This window comes from Etheostoma cragini, chromosome 3 (assembly GCF_013103735.1).
Source record: "Etheostoma cragini isolate CJK2018 chromosome 3, CSU_Ecrag_1.0, whole genome shotgun sequence".
In the NCBI taxonomy this organism is placed as follows: Eukaryota; Metazoa; Chordata; class Actinopteri; order Perciformes; family Percidae; genus Etheostoma; species Etheostoma cragini.
In genome coordinates this window covers 19,663,497-19,690,233 of record NC_048409.1, presented here as the reverse complement: position 1 = coordinate 19,690,233, position 26,737 = coordinate 19,663,497, and the positions used below count along the sequence as shown (strand labels likewise).

Here is a 26,737-nt window from a genome sequence, read left to right as displayed (position 1 = left end):
CTATGTCTGTCAATCTGAGGTAGCTTGAACCTCAAAACTGTTTCAGATGATGGGTCAGTAATAGGGTAAGCCAGACAGTGCTAAAAATAACTTTTTGTAAGAATTGGGTAATGAACCTGAGACCAGTACAGGTTTCCAACAGATATAGGGACATGACATTGTTGAATTTTCTCCAGTTGCTCATTTGGCTGGCAGCATGGACTAGAGGTTTGCAGGACGCACCTTCAGCCTAGTTTAAAACTCTATCACTCTCTATCACACATGTAGTTAGCAAACATTTTTCATAGAGGCAGAGACATTATAGAAAATGGCATCACCAGCATCATTTATGTTAACTTGATTGTACATGTGTATGTGCTAATGGTGGTTTTATGGTAGCTCAAATGAGCACACCAAAGTACCCAACTAATTACTGAAGGTTTGTACAGGCTTACCTACTCCTGAAATGCCTCAAACTCTCATAACACATCATCTTCTCATTGGCACTCCGCTTTTTTCTTTTCTACAGTAAAGTATTCACATAAATCTAATGGTGACAACTCAACCAGGTGATGGGTTGTTACATGTCACTGCAAGTGTATGGACACCTACACTTTTAAGAAGACATACAGAAGGGACAAAATAACAGAAACGAGTTAATAAAACATATTTTTGAGGCATATTACTTTTTAACATAATTTTGAAAGCCATATTTTTCACAATAGAGCTGTTTTTGTAATCACTCCCTCATTCATTCATTCGTTCCCTACTTCCTTTTTCACAGGGACTCAGTAGTTTGTTCCAAAGTGAGCAGTAAATCGAGGTTTCTCACATTTATGGATCATCCTCATTTTGCGTCATTACTGACGAGTGCAGAGTCCCACAAGGGTAAAGGGTCTTCAAATTGTGACACATTGCATTTTGGGATTGGGAGTTTTTTACAGTATAGGAGCTTTTGAGGGCACTAAATGATGGATACATTTTTACTTTCAAAATACGGACACTTCAATGAAAATGGTGTAGGGTAAATAAAGTGTATATACTAAATAAGGGGTGGTTTCAGACACAGCTGTTGTCTTATATTGTAAAGGGTTCTTCTTGTTTTGACACCAGCGCTCTGTGCATGTGGGCTAATGGATAACTGATGTGGGATTTTATGAGTATACAAGCTGGCCAATTGGCAGTACTGTGTTGTCCATGAATGGCAAAGTAGTTCCAAAGTGTGTGCCATGAATTACTTTCCCTGACTGCACAACAACAGCAACCTGTAGTGATTTGCTATTCCTCAGAGCACTGGCTCGTTGTAACGAAACCCTGTCACTGTATAATTGGAGTCTTATCAAACAGTTACTATTTCCAGGCTGAGTACCCAACTTAGAGAAACGGATAGTGTAGCTTTCTGTCACACAAGAGAAACACTTGGGCGCTGACGCACAGACTTTGGCAGCAATTTAGAAGAAGCACGGAAGACAAATTGTTTTAAATTCAAACAAACAAAAAAAACATTTAAATTCTCTTTTTTTCTGAAAATTCTTGTCAGTCAATACCAGTTATTCATACACCTGGGAGATCCTAATGGAGTCCCTTCACCATGTGTTTGTAGCTAGCTTAGGTTAATTATATCTGATTTCATCCGGATGGCAAAATAGCACTGTAATGAACATCACATGCCACTTGTAGTTTGGTTGAAATCTCTGTTCAGCAAATACACCGGGAAGATCAAAATGTATCTCACAAGTTAACTGACAGATTCAAGCTAAAGAGGCTTTCTCAGAAGCCTTATTTCTCTAGTAAGTCTTTTTTGAGTGAATGATGTTGATTGTTTTAAGATAATAACTGCAGATCTGTCTCTGTCTCATCTGTTGGACTGTCTGCCTTTTTTCTCTCTCTCTTTCTTTCTGTCACTTCCTTATCAAAAGAGACATTGTTCAAGTAGTCCATAGAAAACGAGAACCGAGTTGACAACAGGCTTTGGCATTCTCCGTGCACAAGACCCTAGAAAAAGTCACACTCGGAGAGGGTGCTGTGGAAATGTACAAACACACACAGTTTAATCACACCCCGACAGACTGCTCACATTGTCTGTAACCTTTAACCCTTTGTTCCCAAAGAGGCGGAAAAGGTCAGGTTTTATGATCTGTGACATGACGAGTCACTGCAGGCTGTAATCTTCCCTTTAAATTAAAGGGTCTTTTATGGATAAATCATTGTTAAAAAAACACATAGTTTTGGATTGGACACTGTAAATCTCATTAGGCTAAATAACCACTGATCTAATGAGAGTACATTGCCGAAATAATTATCTAAAAAATATCACCTTCAAATCTTTTCATGTCAAGGACCCTGGAACAATTATAGATGGCATGTGAGTACACTTCATATCTGCTTTTGTCCAATGTGTTGATTGGATAAAAATGTTATATCACATACTATATAATATAAAGAATACATGTTTTTATGCATTCCCTATCAGTGCCTTTTCTATCAAATGAGTGTAGGGAGTATCTTGTGAACAAATTTAACAGGCTACCAAATGAACCCTGGTCCAGAGATACATTTTAGGAATAATATCATTATATACCATGGGTATTAAAAATCAGCTCGATAAGAAGCAGCACTCGGGCCACTAATAGGTTAACGGAGGGAGTTGATTGGTGGTGTTTGGCCAGACACCGATAGGTCACTGCTCGGTGGTCTGCTCTGTGCGGCTCTCATCCATAAAGTAACAGGCTGAGGTCTCCGCCTCCGAGATGCCTGGGTTTGAGTTAGCCAAACAAAGCAGCCGACATTACCCGGATTTATTTAACCTGTAAACATGGACGAGCGCCGTCTATGAAGTTATCCTCCGGAGACCTTCTCGGTGAGCAAGTCTGGGGGACGGACACGTTTGTGTAAGTTGGCGAGTTTAAATCGAAGGTAAAACGGAGCTCAGACGCCGGTGAAACATGTCAGACTTTTCCTCTGAACTACACTGCTTAGTTTGACTTTACAGTAGCCTAGGTGCTTTCGACACGCGTTGAGCTGTCAACCCGAAACGACCTCAGTGTAGCAAGCAGTTTAATAAATCAAGGAAAACTCGTCCGTTTCACAGTGTAAAGCCTACCTCGACATTGATTAAGTAGGCTGCGTGGATTAAACAGTAGGGCGTTACACAACATAGTCCCATTGATTGCCGCATGTCGCAGAACTCGGAATGTCCTGCATCTTTTGGAGCGAAGGACTCATCATTCCCCTGCTGCGTCGGTCCAGTTCCTGCTGCCTGCTGTGTTCGCAGCACTTAACTGTAATAAGTGTTAAAATAAACATCTATCAAAGTTAATTGTTTAAACATGTAGGCTACATGCTGTTGTTGCACCTGGCATGCGCTGTTAGCATCAGTCGCAAGGTTGGGCGATCGATCCCCTCCTCTGCATGAGCAACCTACATTTAAGTTAGTGGTCCACAGTCATGGAAATGACTAGTTTCTTTTTTCTGTTTCTATGTTTTTGTTTTTATATTTCACATACTAACAGCTGAGGTAACAGCTTTGGCAGCTTCAACAGTAGCTGTGTGTGTGTGTGTGTGTGTGTGTGTGTGTGTGTGTGATCTGTTGCTCTGATGATCTGAATTTTTTGTCTCTTCACAGGTTTATTTTTAGCGCAAACAATACTTGACACTTTCAGACATTTATTAACCAACACAATGACTGCATCACCTAAGAAAAGAGTTCTCTACAACTCTTGACCGTGATGTTGTTCAGGTGTTGTGCCAACGTACTCAGCAAGACAAGAGAAGCAACATGCTCAATAAGAGCCATTACTGTGGCTATTGCTGGTGCTCTATCTCTCTCTCTCTCTCTCTCTCTCTCTCTCTCTCTCTGTCTCTGTGTGTGTGAATAAGACCACTTTGAATGCATCCCACAGTGTCAAGTCTCCCAGTTTCCGATATCCTCTCTTCTCTCAGCTTTTTGTGGCTGTCAGGCCTGAGAAAATGCCTCTTAACCTCACAGGAAATGGCAGTTGGTGAAAATAAAGTGCAGTTGTTTTTAACTCGTTAGTAAAGTACAATCGTTTTTATAGATTATATTACAGCATGAGATGTTTCAGTATAATTAAAGGGTTGTTTTTTTGGACAAACACTTTTCACTTGTTGATTATGTCAAATTTTGATATACTGATTATTGTCCTGTCTTTTCAGGTGTTATAATGGTGACCCTGGTCATAGATTTCTCCCAGAGTACATTCTAAATGTCTCATAAACATCAGCAACCTATAATTACTTTTGTTGTTTATTATAAACGTTGCCAATAAGAATTTCTATTACAGTCTATTGAAATTACAGTTCTATAGGTTTTTTATCAAAACATCAGTTCTAGAGAATGTGTTTGGTCGGTTGAGCTTTCTTCCTTTTATACATTTTTCTGTGGTCTTGTTGTGTGGTCTAGGCATGGATTTCCTGTGTATTGATATTTGACAATCCTTTTCCTAAATTATTTTAGTGGACCCTTTTTTTCATATTGGTGTTTTTACTGGAAAAGAAGGAACTGTGAAAGCTTACGGCCATATTCACCGATATGTCACTCCATCACATTATGGTAAAGGGACTTTTAGCAAGGTTTCAACTATCAGTTTGAATACCTGACTATGTGAAATACATACATCCATTCATTCATCCATTCATTAAACAATGTTAAACGATTCAGTTTGTCAGCAAACAGTGCAGAGCACATGATTGTGACTTAATTATCTATGAGAAGTTGAGAGCAGCACAGATCTAAAAGAGGGTACAGTCTCACACCCTGAGATGGGAGAACGTTATGTGCTGAAGCTCCAAAAGGGAAAACTAGCAGGTTTTTTATATATTTCCAAAGATTTAATTGAATTTATATGCTCTGACGACATGGGTTGGTATATTATCTTAAAATCTGAGAAGGATGTAATTAGGAGTCTAAAGTAAAGGAATTTGCAGAGTTTGGGGTCCACCTGTACAAGATTAGTACTGCGTTAGTGTCAGTGCAGCCTACAGCTACATAAACCTATTCCTATTAGCAACAACAAATGGGAGTCCAAATATACTGTCTGGTCATCAATTCATTAACTAGCCTCACTAATGGCTTCTCATTTTGGTAATGAGAGTCTAATAGAACTAATCAGATCTTATTTAGTTATAATATAATACTTATCTTGCCGTTATGTTAAGAACCAGAAACTGGGTTTGTATTTGGTGCCTATTATGGACTTATGTAAGCTAATTTGATTCAGTTCACTTTTTGGTGGCATTTTTTAAATCTCTTTAGGGCCGATACTGATCAAAGTCACCAAAAGTTGCTGCTCTCCCTTATCTTATCCATGTTATTTCCAAGGTGGACTTTGCAATAGATATACCTGTGCATTAGTATACACATTTAGTTACTTATTTATTAATGACAAGCTGTTTTACTGGATCATTTGATGTTGTTGGATTCTCCTTCCTTGGACACTTTGTGAAGAACACGTAGATATAAAATGAGGCATTATTCTGCAACGGCATGTTTTTTTTCTTCTTTCAACTCAAATTGATTCACAACAAATTTTGAAACCAACCAACCTCATTTAGTCCGATTTTTTTCCGAAACTTTTGATTCAGTTTCTTTGAGCTCCCTTTCATCTCAGTTGTGACTCTCTGGTCTTCACTACGGATTTACACAATACTACATACTATGTTGATACTACATACTGCACCAAAGAGCTGTGTCTGTTTCCATAATGTAACTAGGCTATTTTTAGGCATGGCGTCTAAATAAGTGATGAAAGCTATGGCTTTAATCAGTACTGAAAGTCTCTAGACAAGGACCAAAGAGGAGGAGGCAGCTCTTTTTGGGATGACAACTGGAGAACGATTGCATGGCTGCTCTCATTAAGAAGTGTGCACTTTTGGCATATCAGACTACACAATTTAGGTAGCTGTATGTTGAAAGTTTGTTTATATAAGCTAATGAAAACCCTCAAAATTGGTGAGGAAGCCTTGTGGGGATAGTCTTTTAGCTTTTTGTAGCTGTTAATGTATCCCAAAAAATAAAAGAAAGTAGTCTGTTTTGATTGCGGCTCTTTTGCGGTACAATTTGTTGTTTGTTTTTACAGCAAGTCTGCATCCAAATAGATGCTCGTGTGACTGGAGTGCCCATACAGATTTATACAGTAAAGTAGCACAGGAAAGGCAAAAGGTAAGATGGAGTGAAGCCTGTTATGTGAGCAGGGTTTATAATCTCATCATAGCTTCACAGTGCATGCAATATTTCCCCATCGCTAGTAGTCCTATCGTAATGACAGGATATCGTAACCCTGGTGCACTCCTACATAAATGAGTGATTGCTCAATGGTCAGGTTTAATATGGGGAGTGGTTTGTTTAGTATGGACTCCATGGGCACATCAATAGCATCTTGCCTCTGAGAAAAAGATCACGCAGAGACAGGGTATAAATATTTAATGTGAAAATATTATTTCATCTTATTTGTCTCCTTTTTTTATCCCCTTTTGAAAATAGAGCTTTTGTTAGATGAAGGGGGCTCACAGTACACACAGTATCACATTTCACTCAGATTATTACATTCTTTCTTGCATGTGTTGTTTATTTTTTCACATAAATAATATACTACAAAACACATGAGTGTAATAAACTGAATGTTAATTTGACTTGTTGGTATTCAAAGTTGGAGTATTGAGTTGAGTTCATAGAAGGAACCTCTGGACCCTGGTTTCCTTTGGCACTTCCTACATTTGCTCTTTGGTCATAGATGTTGTAACCGATCATTCAGCCTATCAGGATCATTACTTTCTCCATCTTTTTGCACAGGGTCTCTCAATAATTTAATTTGCCAAGGAGAATATGGAATAAATTACTTTAGATGCACTTGTGGATCTTCTTTCCTTTCCAAAGACAGATGGATGGTTTTCACATCCGTTTTGGCCATTTATTAGTTTTATAGCTCAATAATTATCTTATTTCAGGTTAGATTTACCGAGATTTACTTAAATACATTTGTACAAGCATCCAGCTTCCAGACCTTTTTTTATCCTGTATCTATACAGATAGATTGTTAAGGATTGTTGCAACGGCCTCTTCACTGTTGTTGATCATAGTTTATCCTCCATTTCCCAGTCCTCAGAGGCTCTGTTTTGTGCCACTGTATATAATTAATTTGACTAATGAGAGCACCTAATGCTGCATATATTTGTACAACTTCGAGTTCAATCAGCATCAGCATGCCTCTGTAATCTGCCCACGGTCTTTCTTTGACACAGCGCTAAGAATAGAAACCCAGCTGAACAATAGAGCTGAACTTTGATGGTCAGTAATGACGCGTAAAAGGCATGTAATCACAAAGGTCATTGTGGGCTGTGTAGCCATCATGGTGATGGAAAACTGTGATCTCTATCTCAGCTGTAACAGCAAAGTGTCTCAGTGGTAGGTCCATCTGTTGACTCCGCTAACGTATGCATGGCAGAGTACACAAGGCACTGAGACACAAGACGGCTCGACCATAAGGGTCTGTCCTGCTGTGTACTCTTATTTTTTTAATATTATCATAGTGTACTTACACTGCACAGGTGTATCAACACACTTCCCAGCTAGAGAGCAGTGTTTCACAGTTTCTCTTTTCTAATACATGACTTGAAAAAAAGTCATCACATAAAAATCTTGGCAGAAACAACACTCTTTAACTAAATTCTCAACCATGCCCATATGCTCTGCCATGACATCACCTGCTCGGCTAAGTTAAGCCCTGCGGTGCCGAAGCATTACCTGAGGCTACTAGAAGGTGTGAAACTGTAACAGGAAACGTTATTATTAATGCATGATATCTCCCCACCTTCCCACTTCGCCTCCAGGTCGGAAAGTGTGTGGTTATGTGTGCATTTGCTTAACTCTGCATTGCACTTGTTTATTGGAACATAAACAGTGCCCCGGTGGAACATGCCTACATAATATTCCCACATATTCTAATGAATACTAAAGAATGAGTTCATCATAATGTGTTAATGCAAGTGGAGAGGTGAAATAGCTAATTTTTTTTATCTATGATTTGTCTGTTCTATCTTAATCATTTGTAACATACAAAGACATCCTTAGTTATGACCCAGTTGCATCTTTTATTAGAAGAATACATCATTGTAAAAACATAGTAAGGTTGGGTTCTTATATTGTTTTAATTTGATTAAATACTTGTATTTTTAAAGCTTGTCTAATAGTTCTCTCATTGATTATTTTTTTATTAATAAAAAGCAGTGTACAAAGTTTTGAGCCATTTGTTATAGCAGAAAACAAAGATTATGTGAAGAAGTAAACTAATGTATATGGTTGAATGTCTAATTTAGACCTTAAATATTTAACTATTTGTAATTTAAAATAGTTGAGATGTGTTTTGTTCCTTTTATTGAGTGCAATGTAAACAACAAATCTCTTTCGAAAGTCCGAATTTTAAAAGGTTTTATTTCACCAAGAATGGGGAATTTGCACACTGAAGTGCACAGTGTTCCTTTCTTTTAGCACTGACCTTTTAAGTAGTCCAATTGCTTCGAGTCAAATATTTGTGAATGAATTTGTGCTAAAATCCAAAGGGAGCCCTTAATATTTGGCTTGCTATCTCTATTACACAGACAGCAGTGTTTGAATTCACATCTATAGTGCCTCAAAATGAGAAAAGAGAACGATCTGCACCTCATGGCTAATTCTAGTTCAGTACCTGGTATTTACTGGGGAAAGACATACGGCTATCTCCAAATGACTTTTATTTGACAAAGTTATTGAAAAAGTTAGTCATTCTTGGCAAAGCAGTCTCAGTCGTGCTTCTTTCATTATCTCCATTGATATTTTGATAGCTGCAGATTGCGGTCAGTGCTCAGTGTTTGTGCTTGCTGACCTACTTGCAGCCTTTGACACAACCGGTCAGGCTACACTGATGAACAAACTGATGCAATGTGCCGGTGTTACATGGTTTAAATGGTTAACATCCTGATTTTAAAAATGGAAATGTTTTAGTGTACTTAAAAAAAAGTATTTAAATTCTGCTAGAATGACTTATGGTGCCAACTTAAGTCTTATTCTGCATTTATGTTCTAACTAAAGGGCACAATATTTATTAGAACATTACATTGCTTTGCTATGATAGTTGTGTCTGTGGATGTCAGTCATAGGTTACTCACTTACACTCAAAATGTATTTATTCTTCTTCGTCATTCTTGTCTGCATTATAGTTCAGCAGTCCTTAATGTTCAAGGTTCAGGATGCAAGATATGAGTTTTATAATCCCTTTAGCTGCTTAGTTGTTCCTTTAAAACCTTCTGCCAGAAACTCTGGACTCTTTTTTTTTTTTGTCTTGGCCTTATAGTATCGTCTGTAGTGCAGTTGTCAAATCCTGCTTCTGTTAAGTCTCTTGGATCAACTGTAAGATCAGGCCTATCCTCACTTGGCTTTTTCATGCTTTCACTGCCTCTAGGCTAACTTATTGCACTGTATTTTTCCTCTCTGAGTCAGAGCTTAGATTTACAATAGAGACAGCGTTTGTTCCGATTCCAAAGCAGTTACAAATTAGCCCCTTTCACATTTCTGATGTTGTCAATCTAGACAGCAAATGTGTTCTATATTCTGAAAAGGTTCTTGGCACTGGAACATTCTGGCTAAACCTTTTGGCCAGATTTAAAAACTTATCTTAAATAAGCTGTGTATAAATATTTTTCACTCTATATGTTTAATGTATTTAATTGGGAAATAATAATTATATAATAATAATATAATATAATAATTAATATAATATAATATAATATTAGTAGTAGTAGTAGTAGTAGTGGTAGTGGGTGGTACTCTTAGGTTGTATAATATTTCTGTGCAAACAGTGCGTGCTCTCTGTTCTATCTCAGCAGGCACATACCCGTTACCCCTGCTATTTGTTTCTCACCTCATAGATGACCAGCTGAGAAAGCCATATGTGTAAAGCGAGCGATAATTCCATAATTCTAACAGCGTATCTTAGAAGAAGAATGGAGACAGTGGTGTTGACTATTGACTTTGTTTTTCCCATTCAACTCTGTGTGTTTCCTTTTGTGACGGTTTTCTCTCAATTTCTTTTATTTTTGTTCTGTTTGCTTGGCAGTTGCACCTGCAAAACTGACAGGTTTTGTATTGGCCTGCCTTCTGCAATTCTCAAGGGTTTCTCATTAAATAGGCAGTTAGCACAATTGCTCCTTAGTCAAGGTTTAACATTTGGGTGGAAGGTTCTTTAGTGTTCTCCTTTGTGAGCAAACGCCTCACTGTGGTGTACTCTTATAATGTTTGCGGATGCCGTTTAACCTATAAAGCAGTTGGCCACCACTGTTTGTGGAAATTGACATAATGTTTAAAGGTCTGTGATACACTTAGGGAAGTTATTAGGGAAGAAAGGTGTTAGGGAGTGACACACTCGGGCTGGTGCATGGTGGTGAGTAGGCACTGTATGTTGAGTAGATCAGAATTTGATAAAGTGTGAGTGTGTTTGTGAATGTAATCACTAGTGCTGCCTGTTTCATGTGACTAGTCATCACGGTATCTGATTGTATGTGTTCCTGTACACTATGCCTGCCTTTTTAAATGATGTGCCTGCATGTGTGTGTTTGTTTATGTGTTTAAAGTGTGGCTGCTTATCTTGGTCATCATCACCCTCAGCCTTGCAGTCCTATCACCTCCCTCTAACCTGTAGGCAGTAACTGCTTGAAGACGGCGACACACTGGGGCACAAGACGGACCTTACCCTCCAGCATGGGCACAATCCGGACTGACGGTGACTTCCTCTGCTGCAGCAACTTTAAAACGAGCACAAAGTGACAACAAATAACCTCCCAGCCTTTACACAATATCTGCATCAATAATCAAGGGCTAACAGTTGGTGCCTTACTCTTTTGCACTACTGTAGCAGCATCAGCTGAGGTAACAGCTTTGGCAGCTTCAACAGTAGCTGTGTGTGTGTGTGTGTGTGTGTGTGTGTGTGTGTGTGTGTGTGTGTGTGTGTGTGTGTGTGTGTGTGTGTTGGCCTGCCGGTGCCTGGGGAGGACCAGCAAAGGAGTTGTGTTACACTCCCTGACAGACCTTATACATGTTTCATCTGTTGCTCTCAGAACAGAAGCCGCCTTTGTTATCTTATCCAGCCCTCTCCTCTCCAGCCTGAGTTTACTGCCACTAGACCGCTCTTCACAGTCTGTCAGCCAGCCACCAAGCTGATACATATCAACCAACAGCTGAGGAGCAGCAGAAGGACTTAGTCAGGCCCAAGATATCTGTTATCAGGACTTCTCAGCCAGTCTTTCAATCCATTGGCTGGCACACAGAGTGGGCTTTAAAATAATCAAGCAGACCTGAGGGGTCTGTGAGAGGTCCTCCAAGGAATGCCACAGATCTGTAAGGTGCCTCATCTGCTCATAGCTCAACTTTTCTGCAGGTAATAGCCCTTCAAGCTGCAGCATTTGCAGATCTTTTAACTAAGGATCTCAAAAAAGTAGGTGTTGTATTATTATTTTAGAAAGCTAGTCAGGACCATGAGTGACACTCTTAGGCCCCCTTCGCTCCAGGTGAGTGTCCCAAGCGATGCTCCAGTATACTCAGACGGAGGAGCCAACGCAGTGTCGGATGGCTCTGTGCGATCCAGCTTTTCAACCCCGACGCTGCGACGCAAACGCTTTAAGATGCGGCGCATGAGGAATGTGCCCAGCGAGAGGGAGCTAGAAAGGGGGCGACTAACCAGCGGCCACCTCCCAGCCCAATCCCGCTCTGGCTCCAAGGAGTACCTCCAGCTGCCTTCCATTGAGATTACACCATCCAGCGATGAAGATGCCACCTCTTCCTGGTCGCGCTGCTCCACGCCAAGTGCCTCTCCACGACGAAAGCGTTTTCTGTTGAGGAAGTGGCTGAAGGTCCGACAGAAGAAGGAGCAAGTCAGTGAGAGCAGGTTGGTATGGGCCCTCTCTACTCACCTGTCCTCATTCCCCTCTTCTCCCCACATCTTACCTAATTCCTCCATGCTGCTTCAAGGCTACCTGCACTAATGTGTTGTATCAATCACTGAAAGAGAGTAAAGCTGGTCTTTTAAAACATTTACACTTCTGTGTAGCTTGAGATCTCTATTAATCTTTCAGGGTTTAATGATTGATCAACAGCTTTTTAATGTCCACACAGTTCAATACAAGGTTTTTACAGTGTTAATTTTGTAAGATGCTTTTCTCAGTATTTTTGCGTTCTTGTTATCCTGAGTCTTCTCTCTTTGCTCTTTTAGTAGCACCTTGTGAAGGTTAGAGGGCACAACTGAAGTCAGGTTAAGCTTACAAAAATCTAAAGTTCATAAATTTGAACTGCTAAAATGATAATTCATGGGAATGATTGTTAAACTCCAAGAATTGACCAGAATGCAGACACATGGACACCAACGCTAACGGACTTCTTACTCCTGGGATCATAAATTTACACTTGTGAGGCTGTGAAAAACAAAGGGCTCACATGATACTTTAGGGCTATCTAAAACTAAAGGTTGGTGCGACAGCAGTACTAGAGGAAAGGTTAAAGGGCTTACAAAATCAACCGGGTTCATCTAATCAGATGCACGGTTGAGATAAGGTATACTGACACCTGAGATACAGTATGTGATGGTGGCACTAGAGGAAAGGGCATAGGGTCCAGAAAATCAATCAAACCTCAAAGTTAAAGTATTTCAGTAATTTCAATAAAATTACTTGCCTATTTTAAACATGTTAAATGAGTGTGTTGAGGGGTTGTAGTTTATAAAAATATAAGACCAAAAGTATTCAGAATAAGTATGCAACATTTTCAGTTGAGTGTTACTAAAATCAGGAAAAGCCGCAATGTGTACTTGTATCTGGTTATACTATACCATACACCAATGCTGTCCATCAGTCCCTTCAAATTAAGAAAATATATACAAAGATTGCAAACTGTCCAAATCAGTTTTATTTGTGGTTCTATGAATTAACTCATGTGGAGGACTCACAAAGATACTTTGAATACACCAAAAGAACTCAGTTCTAATACAAGATTTAAACTTTTTTTGAAGTAACAATATTTTTTGACCAGTTTATGTTTTGCAATGAGCTAAGTCATGATTTTATTTTACCTGAGAGTTTGGAGCACTCCCTGGTGCCGTCAGATAATGCACTGAGCTCAGAGCCATTACCGTTGTAGTCATGGTAAAATTGAGTCAACCAGAACCATTTATTTTCCATTAGCAAAATTCATACAACACGCCCACCTTCTGCTTGCTTCATTGTACTCAAATTAGTCATGGCACAAGTCGTTGGACATGGCCTTTTTATAATTTTTGGGACATAATGTCATATCCACAGTGTATTAACAAGTGCAGTTCTTTTATTTAAAAAAATAGAATAGCTGGTAGTTATTTCTTTGCTGTATCCTAAGAGTTATCACTGGTAACAGATGGCAGGACAGGAACAACTTCGTTACTCACTCCATCAATATGTTATCTTTGTGTGAGTGGAAAACATCAAGTCTCCAGAGGCATGATTGCATAACCCCGACAATCTCACTGTGTGTGAAATGCTTCATTATCCAGCGCGCCATCAGTACAGCCCGGCTCCCCCTCGGGCTGTAATGTGGACTGTTCTAACAAGCGTTCTTCAGCTTAACGTCAGGCTATGGCATTAAGACGACATGGCTCCTCCTCAATCTGCTACTTATTACTAGCTGCATGTAGTATATACCAAACATCTATAGGCTTAAAGCACTGTGGGAGTGACTTGAATAATCCAGATCTTAATGTTTATCTTAACTCAATTATATGTAAATTTATTTACAACTCAATTATTGATATAGGTTTGTCATGTTCAGGAAACAGTGTGCTGTACCCCATATTCGCATAGATATTTTCAATCAAGTCAGCACCTTTGCCAACATTAACTTTATTATTGCTGCATTGAGGGCAGTTTTTGGACTGCCTAATATATAATGAAAGATTGTTCCAAAAATAGCATCATTGTAACAATAAAAATAGCAGTGTCTGGCTAGAGGCATGCACATTGGCTCAGGCTTTACAGCCAGAGTACAGAATGGTTGGCTGTGAACACGCTGTGCGTTAACAGGAGGATGTTCTCATAAGATTCAGCTCCTCTTGTTCTAACATGAGCTGCACCTGCAGCAATGCAAGGTAGGTTTATTTGTACAGGACCTCATCAATTCAAAGTGCTTGCCATAACACAAAATGCTAAATAAGCTAATATGGTATGAAACAGAATGAACAGGGACATACGAAATCTTGTGCAGCTGCAGGCTACATTACCAGATCTATAAATTAAAAAAAGCAATGCTGAACAAAGAATAGTGCAGGGTTCCATTTCAGGAAAGAGGTTTATGCAACTCTAACCTTGATCTCTGAGTTGATTTACCCTGAGATGGGCAACTGAGTTTTTCTGTTCCAGAACAGCTGATCTGAGTTGGTTTAATCAACTCCGAGTAGGTTGACTTAGAGTTAAGTGCATGCACCACCACAATAAAAAGGCAGCATGAGTGGAGCCATGATACTACGATTCACCATGGTAACAACCACAAACAAAGTGATTGCCGGAAATAATCATGCACACATACAGCGAGTTTGAACATTTTGTTAAAAAAAGCATCACAGCAGCTGCAGTAAAATAGCGAGAAATGTTGTCAGAAAAATTGATGCTTGATTCAATGCGTAAACTCTAATATAGTGTATGTATTTCGTAGTTATTCACAAGTAACCTATAATACTGTACCGGTGAAAACTGGAATGGTAGTAGGCTACACCTATAATCTAATTTAGGTGCAATCATGCGGACAAAACAGTACTACTAATCCCATTCTGAAGGTGCGGTAATTGTTGCATAGTTGCATTGTCAACACTATTACGATTCGTAAACATATTTCCTTTTAATGTATTTTACTGGTTTGTGTTTAGGGAACTCTACAAACAATTTTAAAACATGTTTCAGATCGATTCACTCTTCTGACGGTGCTTCTCACTATCTGAAAGTAGGAAGTGTGTGTGGGTGTGTGTGTGTGTGTTAGATTATGTGATTGTGTGTGTGTGTCAGATTATGTGATTGTGTGTGTGTGTCAGATTGTGATTATGTGTGTGTGTGTGTTAGATTATGTGATTGTGTGTCTGTGTGTGTGTCTGATTGTGATTATGTGTCTGTGTGTGTGTTAGATTATGTGATTGTGTGTGTGTGTGTGTTAGATTATGTGATTGTGTGTGTCAGATTTTGTGTGCGATATTGTGCCTCTAGGAACAGTGGAAGTTTGCAGACAGAGTGGAGTCTGGTGTTCTGCAGGCTGATAACAGCGGGGCTATTTTGAGGAGGTGGTGCAGTAGCTTTCACCAGGCTTCACTGCTTCTATTTCATCCAAGCATTTAAATATTTCAGACACACAACCTGACAAAGCGTTTAAGGAAAACAACAAACCAGATGAGTTACCTTTATCCATTTGAATAAATGTTAATAGCTCCATCTTTATTGTACGCCCAATTTAATATGCAACTTCATGCATGTTTAACACTTAATTATAATTTATATTATAAATGATGTTAATGTTAAACACTCATGTTGCACACATTTGTGGTTGGCCTTAGTTACTACCTTGATGATAGGCCAGTAAACTGTGGGGATTTAGAGGACCCCCTGTTGAAGATCCCTGCTGTAGATGGTTTGCAATGTCTTGCACCTCTGGCTATAAAATTGACATTATGTTGTTGCACCTCTTTGCTGTCAATTTGAAAGTGCATATTCCATCAAATTGTGTTTGAGCAATGAATAATTCAGTGGGGCCCATGCCAGGTAAACTTCCTGTGTTCTTAATTTCAAAAGAACATGCAAAAAGGAAAAGGATATATAATATCATATATACACATTTATACAAATATAAACACTTGCATAAACCCAAACAAACACATCTGCATTCATGGCATACATGTCCCCCCTCTGAGAGAGCAGCTGCAGACAGGACATGAGCTGAGACATGGGGGACTTGAGCTCAAGTGATATTCCACACACACACACACAAAAGTTTCACCTAATGTAGGCTATGTTGTAATAAAAGGTGTCAATTTCTGAATGAATCCATTGATATTGGCTCTGTAATGTCAACATACAGTGTCAGTTTAAAGTCTTTACATACCAACGTACGAGATGAAAAGTATCCTAGACATTGTTCTAGAGTTACGCACAACCATGCCAGGTTAGCCAAGCAACTATAAAACTTAGAATTTACACAAATATGCAGAATTACCTTTAGAGAAGAAAGCAGGCAACTTCAGTGTCCCTTGCTCTATATAAGCTCTTTCTATCTTTGAAAAGCCACTCCAATTATTGATGCAAAAGAACTTTGTTCTTGTTGCTTTGCAGTTGTTATTTTATTTATGTTTTTAACTTCCTTGGCAACTCTATTACATGCCCTAGAGAATAGGAATGATGCTCCAGCTGCAACCGGCTTTCAAATCTACCGGCAGTTGCTCAGTTCTCTTTTCCCCATCCTTGGCGATCGTGTACACTGGGTGTAAGAGCGAGAAATGCGGACGCATGTCCCTTTTTGGCTAACGTATTTTAAAGATGGAGGCGCTCTCTAAGAGTAGCTCCTATGGCGCCATTTTAATGTTATGAAGCCATCACCTGCAGTTAGCATCCCGTTGACTGCCATTCATTTTGACGCCACTTCGACAGTGAATAACTTTACATCTGAAGCGTTTAAAGACTCTATTTGTCCATTTTTTATTTCTAAAGAAATACAACAATGAATAAAAGGTTCCATTACCTTGTATCTCACGTTATGGCTCCTTAGCAGACATTTTTGTAAAACTAGGCTATGGATTGTGTCATAAACAAGCAACTTGCTGTGACATAGACGACAAATCACCGTATCGTCAGGAGAAGCTTGCAGACAGTTTGGCCTTCCATTAGCTGGGTAGGTTGAATTACTAAGGTAACCAGCATTTTAGTTAGCAATAAATAGCCTGTGCCTATGTTATCTTCTTACATGTATACCTACGCTCTCCGTCTCTGCTGATTGGAAATGATTGAGATTTTTCTTTGCACCGCAACCAGAAGACATAAAACTTTCAGACAGGTTGCTTACGTCACATCTACATCGTCAAGCTCAGTTGGAGGCTGCGCAGTAACGCTCAGATATCACCTGAAAAGTGTTCCTAACATCCTTCACTGGTCTTTGTCCAGAACAACGGGATCTGTTGGTCCATTTCTTTAACTGTCTATGATACATACGCGTGAGTCGTTCTTATTGTCACTCCCCAATGTAAGTCGAGTGCAGATTTTAGTTGCGCATGCTCAGATTTAAACAGTTTATGGCATAATGTCAAACTGAGATTTGTGAAATCCATGAAATAATAAACTCTTATAATTACAAACAATAACAGAAGATGGGAATCCTCTCAAAAACATTTTAACTCTCTATGATTGTTTGATCGCTAACGTTGGCTCAAAATGCCATTCCAGCCTTTGTTGTGTTTGATTACTAGCTTGTAGCTAAGCTAGCAGTCATTTCATGCACAACTCAAATTTGCACTCAACTTACATTGGGCAGTGACACTTATGTATTCTCTATGATTCTGAAAGGCAGATTCTTTGCGTAAGTAATTACACATGAAGGAGCACATACTTGTGAAAGAAAGTTCTTTTTTTTTCTAAGAATCCACTTAAAAAGTTACACAACAGAGCTTTAAATGTCAGTGTGGACCAAATGACAGCAGAATCTTATAATAGGGAAGTCAGTCAAAATCTCTAACTACTCATGCTTGTTATTTTCTCTCTGTAACTCTTCCTTATTATCAGGAGCTTTATCTTTTTCACAGGTCATGTCACATAGCCCCCTCTAGTGTTATCATTTGGTATGTGCATCCACAGGACAGGAGTCTTATCCAGGCAGACCAAGTTGCCATATATATTTGGTACTTAATTTGCAGGATCTTGGACAGCTGATGTGGGACCCAGCAGCAAGAGATGTATGACAGAAAGTGATATTTTTACCCTGCAGGGGCCTACACAATGTAGTGCAAAAAAACAGAAAATGAATGTAATGACAAAGATTAGCTGTCAACTTTACACAATAGGGTCTATATATGCCTTGCCTTTTCTTCTTGTTTTTGCCTTGTGTTTCTTGTTTGCAGGGGCAAATATACCATGGTAGTTTACATAGTAACTAATAACCCTTAATCATGAGATTACTTACAACAACCTTTTCTTAAATACCATGAGATGAAATGGAGATACACCTTCAAATTTCAGTTTAATATAAGCATGCTGTGTGTGTGAATGAATGACACACTCACTTCTTTCATGTGACATTGCAGCAGCCAGCAAAGCAGCCAGCAAAGCAGCCATGAAGATGACAACACTCGATTCTTGACTCCATTTATCCGAGAGGAGAGGTGAGCTGTGTGTGTTTGTGCGTGTGTGTGTTTTTTTTTGTTGGGTGGGTGTTTGTGTGTGTGTGTGGGGGGGGATATGCCTAAATATAATAACATTGTCACAACTAAATGAATTAATGAAGGAGGACTAAATCCAGGAAACATTTTACTATAGTCATTCAGTAAACTGAATGCTGAAGATATACAGTATATGTTAAAACTGTTGAATCACTCTTTTTTTTTTGCAGTATAGCTGCATTTTATTATAATTAAAATCTATTTTGTCTACCAGGTTACTTGCAGATTAATGCTACTGGGATCAATAATCAACTCAAAATGTCAATGTGTTACTTAATCTATGGTCACAGCAGTCTATCTTTTGCATGCACTCTCCACTAGGGGGCACTTCCTTCATACTGGTGCACAAAGGCACATAACTTGTTTCTGTCTGTTTCATTGTGGCTTTTTGATTTATCTACTTTTCCTACTTCAGAATACAAATTCAAGCCTTGAACTAGCTAAAATAATTCTTCTTGGAAGAGGCTTAAACTGTGCAAATGGAGTAATGTCAGTGACATTAACGAGAAGAGCATAGAGGGTGTTTGCGCACTTGACTCGCGCAAAATGCCTTTTTTGTCCTTTTTCCAGTTATCTGCCTTTCTAAAATTCATGCAAGACTAGCCATTTGTGACTTTGTACAGTAATAGGTGTCTCTACTTTCCCATAGCTGAGTTTGCATTGAGCGACAGGCAGTATCATTAGCTCCTTATCACCTTAGAATATGCTCCGGTTGTCACAGGAGCACAAGTGACAGGTCTGGACATTAAATCAGTTATTGAACCTGGTGTGTGTGTGTGTGTGTGTGTGTGTGTGTGTGTGTGTGTGTGTGTGTGTGTGTGTGTGTGTGTGTGTGTGTGTGTGTGTGTGTGTGTGTGTGTGTGTGTGTGTGTGTGTGTGTGTGTGTGTGTGTGTGTGTGTGTATACCTGGTGGCGTGGGATGTGATATGCAGTTTCATATTTTATACCTAAAGTAAAGCCTTGCAGGCAGGAGGAAACTTGGTGCGTGATTTCTTACCTATTATGAGATAAGGAAGTGTGTGTCAGGAAACTACTTTAGAACTATCTGCATTACTGAACTTTTTACCTCTTCTTTTTGGCCTGAGATACAGTTATGAAACACAGTATGAAGAGTCAACTAGTTGAAGGTGGGTCTTGCTTGTCGTGTAACCTATTTTTCAGGGTTGGTGGCTAATGATTATTTTCTGTCTTCTGGGTTTGTTTTCTATCAAGACGGTTGTTTGGCAGCTAACAAAAGGGTCCCAGGTATTAGATTCTACCTCCGGCACCTAAATAAAGTTAAATAATTTTTTTACTAAAACAATATATTAAATGTCTGAAGTAGGGGTGGACAATATATTGATAGTATAATTATATTGTGACAATGAGACTAACTATCCTCTGAGATTTTGTGTATTGGAAATGGCTTAAGTGTTGTCTTTTTGTGGTTTTAAAGGATGCATTACAGTAAAGTGATGACATTTTCTGTGTTACCTAACTGTTCTAGCTCTTCTGTTATTTTTTACCTTAACCCACATAGTCATTATTTCTACATTATCGGAGATTATTTATCTAAAATCTCGTTGTGAAGATATTTTGTTAAAGCATCAATTGTCAACCGTATAATATTGTCACAAAATCAACATCAAGGTATTAGGACAAGAATATTGCAATATCTGATTTTTCTCCACAAGTGTCAGATTTAGATCAGCACATAAATGTAAACAGAGTCGGACTAAGGATGACCTGTTCACTAAATGTCAGTCAAATGTAACACATTTCAGCTCTTGGAAACAATTTCTAGGTCTGTAGCACAAGCTGGGAAGGTTAAAGTCATATAACCACAGCCTTCTTATAAAAAAAACTCGAGGCAAATAAATACAGGACTACACCAAAGTTTCTTCTGGTACTATGGCTAATTTCAGGCTTTTAGTGATGCACAGTTAGCTTTATTAGCATCTGCAAAACGTGTGTGGTTAAATAGTTACTAGCTGCACAGGGAAGAGGCTAATTTGTGATCACACAGGTGTTAATATTGTCAGAATAGCTAATTCATTTATTTGGAAAATGGTGTAGGAATGATCTGATAAAAACAGAAAATGTGTAAGAATCCTGTTCGTCTAGCCTCGTAGTATCCACCCACTTAGCTCCCTTCAGCTCCGTCTACCGCTCCCCACACCTCCACTCTTTCTCTCCGTCCTCCACTCCTCTCCTTGTGTCTCTCTCTGGCTCTCCCTCCCGCGCACTCTTCTTGCTCTGTGTCTGCACTTGCTCGAGTTAGGAACGATACCTGTCAAACCTATGGGATTTCCAGCTGCTCTTCTCTTTGCTGTGCTGGTGTTAGCTAGTGAGGGGTGTCTGCAGCGGCTGCAGGGAGAGCAGCGTTCTGTAGCCGGCTTTAGAGGGCACGGAATGTCATGTCTCCTCTGCAGGTAAAAACAGCTGCATCTCTGCCTGGAGGCTGCACCGCTGGCTCTCCAGAACTCTTACCCGTCTCCATGTCCATTAGTCTTGTTTTTTGCTCTCACCGCATCTGTTTGTGTTTGTCTTGTGTGCTGCAGTTGCTCCGTGTGCTACATGCAGCTGCATTTTCTGGTGAAGTGACAGCAGGCTGCCGGCTAATTATGTACCACTCGCTATGATTGTTTTAGCTGCTTCTGCAAAATTATCAGAGCATCTGTTGTTGTTTAGGGATGACTGATGAAATTATGATGACTTGAGGACAAGTTTGCTCATTTGCTATAATTTCCATGTATTTGCATCCCAGGCTTTTGCCAAGTTCAACTCCTCTACTATAACTGCAGATATGGTTATGTAACATACAGTGTGACATTGCTGCTAAGTGTAATATGACTCATTGAAGATGACGCAGCACATGGTTGTGAGTTGTGAATCAGGATTACACACTGAGACATGCCATCGCTGTGAACAGTGCGTCGCAGAGTACAACTACTGTATAGTGACACTATACTGTAACCCACACTATTTACTGTAGCAGGTATTAGCAAGGCAAGAATAGATAAATAGTCCTCTTTTTTTTAAACATTCAGAGTTTGTTCTAGATGGTAGCTGCTGTGCATAAACGCTAAATGCTGCTTCTCTGTGCTTAGTTTTGGCTCTGGGAACAGTAAGCAGACCTGTCTCAGAAGTTCTGATCCAAGATGAGTTGATTAATGATATTTATATATGATAATAATTTCTCCTTTTAAGCACCCTTAACTGGGTTATGAACTGGTTATTCAATCCTTGACAACATATTTGTATTAATTTATAATTATAAAGTGCATTTTAAAGAATTTATCAACTGATAATACATGTGTATGAATCCTTCAGGTGCTTATGTCAGTGTTTACAGAATGATAAACACTAGGTTGTATAATGTTATCAAACACACCTTTACTTATCATACCAATAATGGATGCTTGATGTGTGACAATGGTAAATGCTAAAAAGTGTGTCAGTAAATGCAAAAATAAATACTTAATCGTATATTATGTGTTATAAACCTTGTGTTATTATTGCAATTGTTAATGGTATTTAAAATAGTAATATATAAATGTATAATTAAAACTGAAATTATTTCAGTGACATTGGATTCAGTATCCCATGACTCCTCTTTTTTCCCTCTGCAGGTCTGACAGTGCAGCGGACAAAATCAGGTAAGTGTGCTTTTGGATTACCTTTGTGAGCATGCACGTATGCTGCTGGGCTCATGGAGCCGAGATACAGTGGGACTGGCCTAGCTCAGCCCATTTACCCCATCCCTCCCACCCTGCATGTGACACAGATTCACAGCCTTGTCCACCAACCAAGGTGTCTGAATGCGCTTTACATTTAGAAAGGCCTGCACTGAATACAGTTGCAAGCCATGGAATGCCATTGTTTGCTTTTATTGGACAAACAACACCAGACACAAACAGGGCTTTGTGAGTTGGACACTATTGTGGAGCTTTTAGTTTTTTAGCTTGCCAGCCGGTGGCATGTCAGCACTGTGGACACACACTGTTGGCACAGACACTCTATTCTACAGGGTTAGAAGGCTTTGCCATCATAAAATACACTGTGCCAGTCCTTAAGCAAAGAGGTTCAAGGCACAAGCTGAAAAGGTGAGCGATAGGTAATGATGTTTTTAGTCTTGTGGTTCACTACAGGAGAAATGTTGGAATGAGGGATTTTATGAAGAGCCATTCCTCCTGGAGAAGGATAACTCAAATGTGCATTGATTTATTATCACTGAAAGTTTTTTGATGCTGAGTTTTAAATGCTTCTTGAACTATTCTCCTATTCAACTGGTACAGTATATTGTAGATTTTCTTTTATAAAATAAGTTAGTTTCTCTGATGATACCTACATATAGTATGTTTTTTTTTTTTTTTTAATTCACGTGTACATGAGTGCCATTTTTCCCAAATAATGTTTGTTGGTAACTCAGCGCTGACTGACTGTGTGCATTATCTAAGATAAATTGTAGTTCTAAGAAGTGATATTCACGGCTTGCTATGAACTGTGAAAGCTCTTTGGTTTTTGGTGGTTATGTGTGTGTTTAATGGTAGAGTATCACTGTATCCGTGTAGTCAGTCAGGAGATGCGCTGTTTGTGTGGCACGTTTCCTGAGCTGAGTGGACACTGTTATTTTGGTGCATTTTTGTGTGTGTGAGCTCAGGTATGTGTGTGTTTGGTCTGCTTTGAGTGGTCAGCTATGCAAGTTGGGTGACTGAGGCCTGGACAGGTTTAAACCTCTAGGAGTCTCTGTAGTCCAACACACAACCAAGAGATGGTTGATTTGTGTTGTTGTGTACACCACATTTCAAGCAAGTAGTTGTGCATTTCAATGAAAATTTAGGGGACACCTTTGTTTGAATTCCAGTTGTTTGTCTCCAGTTGAAGTGGTCAGAAAAATATATGTATGATTTTGCAGATGGACTGAAGAGAAGATAAGTGACGTTTCCTTTTGTTTCTGAGTATTGAGAATGTTGTCATTACTTACATATCAAGTACAGTTTGAAGTGGCCGTCCACTCAAAGATGTGTTTTTGTTTTTCATAACTTCAAATAGATGTTTGACCTTAACTGTGCAAAGAGTCACACTAAAAGGCTGTTTTCAAATGTAAGGTTTCTGCAAGTGTATAACCCTAACGCTAAGCCCCAAGTTGACACCCCGCCCAGGCCTATGCATCGGGGAAATACAAAGAAAAATGCATTTTTTACAGTAGCAAACTCCTTTAAGGAATGTCTTAAGTAGATATGAGTCACACAAACTGCCCAAAATCAATACTTAGTTTGTTACAAGGCTAACTGTAAATAATGCATGCAAAAAGCCCTCTGGCTGGAGAAAGTGGGCAGGATGGAAGTGCATTTGGAAACTCTGCAGTTTGCATGTTTAAAATAAGAGTTGGAGTCAGTTGTGTGCCTGCATGGCAGACAGAAGCTCGGATGTATTCTATGGCTGATAAAATAAGTTGCTGCTGAGTTTAATAATGTGACAGTATCTGATCTTGTCATTATAATGACTATCATGCTGTGTACTGCTGCTGAGATTCTCCTAAACAGTCCTGCATTGTACTTTCTGCATTTTCTGTCTTGTTCCAATGTCCGCGTTGCTCTTCCGCTGTCTCAATTGCCGGATTATTGATCATCGTCTGTGGTTTGAGACATTAGCTTTCAGTGATGGAAGTCAGCATAATGTGATCTTACTCTTCACGCAGGAGCCTCAGAAAAGCAAAGTGAAAAATGATACTCACAAAAAGACGCGCTAGACGAGTTTCCGAGTTCTGGATGACTTTCAAAAATCAATTAGTACAGTCAAGCTTAATTCACTCAAGCTAGGCCCGGATTGATAGATAGATAGATAGATGGATAGATAGATAGAATTGTATTTCACTAATACACTGCCCGTTCTTGCTTGGCCTGTGAAATTGCTGCTTGTAGCTTTCTACAGAACTATTGTACCCCAAAATTACTTACAGAAAGACCCAAAAGCACTTTATATGCAACCCCATAGCCTACTACTGACTTACTGTGTACTTCAATTTCATAAGAAAACATTGTAGGCTACTACTACATGTACCTGACACGGAACGTTGCAGATTCAGATTTCACTCACAAAATATCACAATTAAAATGTGGAGTAATCACAGACATTTGCCTTATGGACTCATGGCGGCAGAGGCTCAAGGTGGAAGGCGATGGAAATATCGAGTTTTTGTTTAACTACATTTTAGTGTTGTCTTTTTTGTCAGCGATGTTGCATGATGATATTGCCAAAGTCCGTGTTTAATGACTGCAAATCTATCTCATCTCGTCATTAAGAATTGTTATTGAATTTACCATTTCAGCAAAGGTGTTCATTACAACACAGGCATAGTGGCTTGACGGTTCACGTTGAAGTATGGATTTGATTTGCAAGGGTATTTTGTCACGGTAATGTTTTTAGTGTTATAAGTTAGTAGCTCACTAAACCGGACCAAAGGTAAGTGTGAGTGAGACGGAGGAAGAGAGCTCTTCTTGGAGGCTGACTCACTCAACACCCACTGTAAACCAAATCTACCTTTGGGTGTTAATAAAGTTTCCTTGGCCTTTGCCCGGTCAACTCCGAGATGACGTTATGTTCTGCCGTTTCTTTAGAAATGGTGAATTTACAGCTCACAGCAACTTAATACGATGAATAGATATATCTATATCTAGTAGGGCTGCACAAGTATTCTAATTACAATCACGATGTCGCTGTGCGATTGCATAACTGCAAAATATGTGTGATTTGAGTAAACAAAAAGGTGTACTATGTGCGTGACACTCTGTTTGCTCTGCAGTCTCCACCCTTCACTTTAATGACAGTATGTACAACAGATGAAGCCACCGTGTCTTAAGAAGCTAGGTGTTTACTGTTAGTCTATACCTTTTAACGTTCCACTTCTGGGATTGCTCTGGGGCTGCTTCATGCGGAACTTAGCGCTGCCCATGGCGATTGTGATTGGTTCAAAAAAATGCCAACAAACCAGAGCATGTTTGTCTCTCAGTCCCTGAATGGACTAGCCAGCCCCTCCTCCGCTGGGCAGCATGTGGATGGTCTGGCAAAGCGGGACTAGTTTACAGTTAACTCCCTTTTACATCGTCTTTGCTATCTCTCTCTTATCGCTTTTCCCTCACACAGCTGAAAAGCTAACTCTGACACCGCTCAGCGGCGGTCACCCTCCTCCTTCACTCACTCACTCGCCTGCCGTTCTTGCTCTCACTAATAGCTGAAATATGGTTGTATGTTGAATCGAAGTTAAATCGGGCCTCTGAATTCCACAATCCAATGGATGTATTAAGTGTTCCCTCGTTACAACAGCCATAAAGTTGAGCAGTGACCAGTCAGTCTTTTCAAGCAGTAGTGTGTGTCACGTATGGTCCCGTATCAGAAGTGTAGAGGGGTTCAGGGCATGCAGACCTTTAGAAGAGGTTGTACAAAGTATATTTTGTAACTTAATCACTAGTTATTATATTACACCAGCTTGAATGTCATCGTCATATATGAGGGCATGCAAAATGTATTATTTTAACTTTTTTCTTGACCTTCTTACCTCAACCTTTATTGTGCATTTATTGTTTAGTTTTCTTCACAGTTTATTAATATCTAATATCTAACGCTGTCCAAACTGCTCCAAATTCCAAATGCCAAGTTCATACCCATGAAACCAAGTGTGAAGTAGATCAGATAAACGGTTCATGAGATATTTGAAAGATAATGGACACACACACGCACAAGCACACACACACACACACACACACACACACACACAGATGAACATAAACACATACATACAGAGTTCTCCGATTTATAATTACATTAATATCCAATGCAGTCTGAAATAAAAAAAACTGTCCTAAACTGTCCTCATCATATTCTAATCTAGTACATTTTATGCAATAGTATATTTATTTTTCTTGTTTTTTGTGATTTCCAGGTTACTTTAGTTGTAGTTTCTGCGCTAATCTTTTCATCTTATCATCTTCATTCGTTTTCCTCTATTAGGCTGATATACATAAACATCTATATACATCTATAGTGTTTTTGTTTTCTGTCCAATCTTAATCTAGATTTGTTAGATCATGATTCATCTGGGCAATCTCCCTAATGATGCATCTAGTTTCACACCTGTCCTGCTCCAGTTACACACAAGATCATATCAGTACATTCAAATGGTTATTATGATGCTGACAATGATGTAAGTGTGTTTTTGGTAAATCTGGGTCATGGGCTTTGCCAGGCAGTTAAGTCTGCAAGATGCTATGAATTTGTGGCGTAGTGCTTTCCCTTCTCCATATTCA

General features: G+C 39.2%; 1 protein-coding gene across 12 annotated transcripts in view; it reads left to right on the top strand.

Moving 5' to 3' along the window:
- Positions 1–11,377: 11,377 nt before the first annotated feature.
- gramd1bb (GRAM domain containing 1Bb) overlaps positions 11,378–26,737 on the top strand; it is a 77,401-nt gene continuing 62,041 nt past the window's right edge. For 9 of the 12 annotated variants that reach the window (XM_034867345.1, XM_034867344.1, XM_034867342.1 and 6 more), the window contains exons 1-3: positions 11,379–11,912; positions 18,315–18,392; positions 22,061–22,087. In XM_034867345.1, the coding sequence (XP_034723236.1) occupies positions 11,503–11,912; positions 18,315–18,392; positions 22,061–22,087 (515 nt within the window). In that variant the 5' untranslated portion in view covers positions 11,379–11,502. Of the gene's footprint in view, positions 11,913–18,314; positions 18,393–22,060; positions 22,088–22,513; positions 22,535–26,737 lie in introns of those variants that run through there. The other 3 variants (XM_034867355.1, XM_034867356.1, XM_034867338.1) reach the window with 2 other exon arrangements.